The following is a 5,718-nucleotide window of genomic DNA, read 5'->3' on the forward strand; positions in this document are numbered from 1 at the left end:
AAGCAAAATCCCTCAGCCTTGTTCTTCAGCAGGTAAACTAGGGCAAACATGAGTGCCTCCTGTGAGTACCCAGGGAAGTCCATAACATAGCCATAAAGATCCTGATGCACCTCATTGTGCTGTGGAGTCTTGAGGGCATCTCCTACAGACTCTATAGCCTTGATCATTCCATTCATGAGGTCTATTTCCTCTGGGGCAAGCTTCCTTCTCTTGCCACCCCTTTTCTCCTGGCCCTTGGCATCAGAACCCTTAGAGGCTTCCATACTAGAAGGAGTTCCCTTTCTAGAATCAGCCTCTATGCCACCTAAGTTAGTGATGTCCTCAACGACATCAATATCACCTTGACCAATGTCAGTTGGAGTACCCAGAGGCTCATTTGAGCCCATTGCATACCTACCTATGGCCTAGTTACCACCAAAGATGGCCTCCATCTGAACATAGTTCTCTATTAGTGTGTTCAAGAACTTAGCATCAGCAGGATGGTCCTAGTTAGTGAAACAGATGTAACTATTAGACATAAAGGAGCAAAAAAAAAAGAAAAGGGATAGCTGAGGTGTTATCCAAACAGTTTCTAACCTTAGTGTGGCCAAGTAGGTGTTCATCATCAAGTACTATCATATGGTGGTCCTCATCCCATAGAGCACCACTCAAATCCTTGAGCCTAACAATCTTAACCCACCTTTGCCTTCACTTTCTCAGGTGATTGTAAATCTGCTGGGTGCTCATATTGACCCCAACAAACTCAAAGACCATGAGTGCAACCTACCTAACATGTACCTCCTTGAACCCTTTCTTAGTTTTGACCCCCTGCCCCACCAAATCATGGAACCTCCTTAGCATGAACCCAGACTAGACAGGAGTCCAGTGCATAGGGCCATTGGGTTGAGGGGCTGCTTGGTTGCCATCATCAGCAGCAACTACCCCACCCTGTTCCACCACATTGTCCTCACCACCAATGTTAACAACCTGGTCAGGCATATTGTCCATTTCCTATCCACAACCACCATAACATTAAACAACCAGTACGTAAGGAAAACAAATTGCATGATATGAAATACAAGTTCAACAGATCAAATAGGCAGAAAAGGAATAGGTACTACATCATTGCAAAGTGCCATAAGTCTCAGTTAAAATACAAGTTCCTCCAATGCTACTAAACAATACACACACCATGCCACTACACCCTAGAATTCCCCCTGTTTTGCCACATCTGTGCAGCCCATGCCTCCCTCTGTTGTGCCCAGGTACCATTGTCAGGGACATGATCTGATTGTGAGGCATTGTCATTGATGTTAGGAGTCCATGTGGATTCAGCAGGCACATGCTCGTCCTACCCATGCCTGAGGATCCAATTGTGAAGAATACAACAGGCAAGAATAAGCTTAACTTGGGTCTTATATGGGTGGAAAGGCTTGTTGTCCAATATCCTGAATCTATTCTTTAGAGCCCCGAAAGCCCTCTCAACTGTTACTCTAAGAGACGAATGCCTTAGATTAAAAAGCTCTCTTTGATTTTGAGGTTGGTTTGAACCAAACTCCCTCAAATGGTACCTTGTGGCACGAAATGGTGGCAAGAAACCAGGCCTCACTGCATAGCCAGCATCGACAAGATAGAATTTGCCTAGAAATTAGCAGATAGGAATATGTTTTAGTAGTTTCATTTAGGATTAAGCAAAGTGTCAATGGTTTTTTGTGGTTTAGATGATACCTGGTGGCACTCTAAGGCCATCAGCTCTTTCAAGAGCATCAGACAAGATAAGAGCATCATGTGTAGATGCCTCCCAACCAGTAAGCACATAGGTGAATCTGAGGTCAAAGTCCACGGTTGCCAATATATTTTGTGTGATGGTGTGCTTCCTGTCTCTAAAGGCAGCTTGCATCTTCACAGGCACTCTAGCTAATACATGAGTACCATCAATTACTCCTATGCAGTCCTAAATTAACAAAACATAAGTGCAAGTGAACATTGACACTAAACTAATAATGAATGAGACCTATGTATGACAAGTTATTTATACCAACTTTGAAATAGGGGTACCACCTTCTGCTCCTAAGGATCCTAGGATGGACATTGGTAGTAGGAGGGACAATCAATTCATTCCTCAGCTCTCCTACCGCACATAACACCTTCTGGAAGAACCTACTAATTATCTCTACGGACCTCCTGAAGGTGAGGTCAACCACCCTAAACCTCTCATTGTGACCAACAATATGCAAGAACATGGTTACTTGTTCTTCAATAGATGCATGTATGCTATCAGTGATGAGCTCTCTACTACAGAAAAGGTCACAAAGTTGGAAAAGGGGCCCTCTTCATTCTAAGAAGGTTGACACAGTGCACATCATCAGATTCATAGATGTATCTAAGGTTGTTGATCCTCTATTTGTCCCTCTCAGCCAAGGGACCATAGGTGACTGAGCGTGAATCTTCAACTCTCCTCCTAAACCACATGAAAAACAAGCAGCCACTACAACAACCACATCAGCGGCAGCCCTGCGCCTAGCTTCAAAGGCCATGTCTACCAATAGGATGGAGGGCAACATTAGAAAGGGAGCATGCAACATGGGTGTGTACTGCTTAGCAAGCAAAAAATCAGACAAAATGAACTATGAAAGATGTGGCTGCCACACCAAAGGGTGCTCCTCCAGCGTATACTATTACACAATCAACATCACTGACCTCTAGGCACTTTGCTCAGTGTGTACAACAAAATAGGCATCAGCATGTATAAGATCTACAAAAACATGAGGTATAAACCAAATACGAAGCATCATGTACAAATCTGAGCTAGGAACAGGTAAATTAGGTATAGCATCGCACAGATCTGAGGATGTCAAACCAAGAAGCCTAATTTCTTAGCATTTCAAGCAAAATCCACCAACAAATCAACAAAATCAACACTAAAGAAGGGGGAGGGGAAGAGCGCAGGTGGCATATACTATCGAAGCGCCGGAGGACCGAGAGAAATCCACCGGCGAGGGTCGCCTCGGTAGGGCTACCAAGGTCAAGGGGGAGCTAGAGGGGAGTTTGCATCAGAGCTATGGTGGAAGGAGAGGTGAAGAGTGAGGGTGGTAACCCTAACCGTGACCCGCGTGCACACTTTATGGCCCAGACGGCCTCATCTCCTACGCTCTGCGCAAAGATTCCTGCCAAGCACCGAGCGAGCCTACACCGAGAGGGAGGTGGGGATCAAGAAGACGGCGCCATCTAGGATGGAGGAGGGAATTTGCATGGGAGGAAGCAGGAGAAAGGTGCAAGTAGGACAACCAAACACAGGCGAATGCACCAAAGGATGCGGGATGGGCCATATGACGGTCCAGTTCGGGCAACCAATCATGCCCATGGTGCACGAAAGGGTGAGAGAACATGACGGGATGGAGACGGCATCGGTCGAGTCAAGCGAGAGGCTTGGCGGAGGCTGGACACGTGTTGACATTGAGGAGGTCGCGTGGCTGCCAAGCGAAGATGGATGGTTTGGGTGGTTTGGGCCTCAAAACCACCGCGCAGGCAGGTTTCTTGGTTTGGGCCTCAAAACTAGGGGCAAGCCTAGTGCAGCTAGATCTTCAACAAGGAGAGCATGTGGCATCATTGCAAAGCTTGTATCGAGGTGAAGAAAAGTCATGATGGTGGCGTGTCCGTCTGATGCACCAATAAAAATCTAGACCAAAATGCCCCTGCGTGGGCGGTTATCTTAGTTGTAGTTGTAGGGGTAGTTTTGTCATCTACCATGGACTATATATATGGGTGGATGGCTGGTTGGTTTAGTACCCTTGTTAGAAACCCTAATTCATTTTGCTTAGAGGCTAGCCAAGTGCTTAGAGTGAGAGGAGAGAGGGAGATGAGAGGGTGATTGCTCTTTTCTCTTCATTTCTTCATCTTAGTGGGTGGATGAAGGGAGGAGGCTAGTCCTCATCTTGTAAAGATGGTGTCCTCATGATTTAGCTATGTTTGATGTCTCAATTCGTGCTAAATCTTTGATTCCCGAGCATTTTCTTTTTCTGTATTTTCAGAGCATTTTCGTGGGATTTTTTGTTCTTCATGTTTGAGCCCAAATCCTACGAGCTTTGTTTGGGGAATTTGTTGCTAGGATCCTGTTGAGCATCTATGATGTGATCCCCCCTCAAATCATCCATGGATTTAGCTTGTTTTGGTTTTTTTCCCAAAAACTACTCCTTTCTTGTGTTCTTGACCGAAATCATGAATTCCAAGGTGAAGTCTTGATCTTTTCGAGGAGATCTTTTGGACGAAGACTCACTGCTTCTGGGCGAACCTCTGGCTAAAATTTTGTGAAGTTGGACATCATTTGATCAAGTTTCCCTTTTCATTGGATCTTGACCCACGGAGGGAAAAATAGGAAGTTCTGGTTTTGCAAAATAGGAAGTTTCAGTTTTTGCAACTTGCTTATTTTGGGGAGATCTCTTGGGAATAGACTCTTGACGGTCTTGGAAAGCCATGGTCAAAATTTCATGAATTTTGGAGTTTGTTTGATCGAGGTTTGCTATTTTTCCCGGAGCTCCTTCAGGCTGTCTGGGCAAAACCGGAGGTTCCAATTTTTGAAAATTGGAAGTTCCAGTTTCGGAATATTCCCCTCCGGTTTTGGGAATATTCCCCTCTGGTTTTGGCTTTAGTGGTTCTAGTTTTTCTCTGAAGCTTGTGGTTCTTCTTTTGCTCTCTCCGTGTTTGTTTCTGCTTGGTGTCAAGAGCTTTCTAGTTTTGTTCCTAGGTCCAATAGCATCTCCCTTGGCTATGTAGATCTGGCAATTCTAGAAGAAAGGTGTGTGGGTTGATTTTGGGACTTAGCCTAGTTGTTGGGAAGAATTTTTAAAGGCTCCCATTCACCCCCCCCTCTGGTCACCCATCCCGATCCTTCAATTAGTATTAGAGCTGGTTAAGGGTTCTCCATACCCTAATCGGTTTCAAAACCCATTATGGCAATCTCTGAGCGTTCTTCCTCGACCGCTGCACCCTACTTTGATGGCTCTAACTATCGGTATTGGAAAACATGCATGAGTGCCCATCTAAATAGTAGAGGAGCAGGGGTTTGGGAAATCACTCAGGATGTTACGTATGTGATTCCTGCTACTCGCTTGACTCAAGATGAAAGAGATAAATATCACACCAACAAGGCGGTTGATATCTTGTTTGCTAGTCTATGCCATGTTGAGTTTGATCGTGTCGAGGATCTATCTCTAGCCCATGAGATTTGGTCCCAACTTCAGAGTTTCCATGAGGGGAACAGTCAAGTGAAGGCACAACTCTTTGAGACTTATCGGCATGAGTATGAAAACTTTGTTCATTTGCCTGGTGAGTCTGCTGATGCTTTGTTCTAGCGCTTTCTTGCTATTGTGAACAATATGAAAGCAAACACCACCAACTTGCCCTACACTGATCATGATAGAGCTTTAAAGCTCCTGCATGCTTTGGATCACAAGGTGTGGGGTACGAAGGTTGATGCTATCATCGAGTCCACAAACTATGAGACTCTTACTACTGATGAGCTTTTCGTCAAGCTAAAGTCAACAAAGGTTGACAAGAGGCTTCGAGCAAAATAGGGGAGCCCTACTGATCCTCATAGTATGGCTCTTATGTTAGACTCTGGATAGTCTATGTCTTTGGCTAATCCTTCTACCATGTCCTTTGCTTTGTCTTCTTTGGTGCCTATTTCAGAGGAGCAGTTGGAGGTTCTTGATGATGAGGAGCTCACTTTGATCATGAGGT

General features: G+C 45.0%; 1 protein-coding gene across 1 annotated transcript; it reads right to left on the bottom strand.

The window, feature by feature from the left end:
* Window positions 1-404: 404 nt before the first annotated feature.
* Window positions 405-2,222, bottom strand: LOC136455565 (protein ALP1-like). Its single transcript, XM_066455536.1, has 5 exons — window positions 2,127-2,222; window positions 1,708-1,933; window positions 1,388-1,620; window positions 922-990; window positions 405-485 (listed from the first exon to the last, which is right to left on the bottom strand). Exons 1-5 carry the CDS (start codon window positions 2,220-2,222, stop codon window positions 405-407), a joined length of 705 nt encoding a protein of 234 aa, XP_066311633.1.
* Between the last annotated feature and the right edge of the window lie 3,496 nt (window positions 2,223-5,718).

The sequence above is a fragment of the Miscanthus floridulus genome, chromosome 5, assembly GCF_019320115.1.
Source record: "Miscanthus floridulus cultivar M001 chromosome 5, ASM1932011v1, whole genome shotgun sequence".
NCBI lineage: Eukaryota > Viridiplantae > Streptophyta > Magnoliopsida > Poales > Poaceae > Miscanthus > Miscanthus floridulus.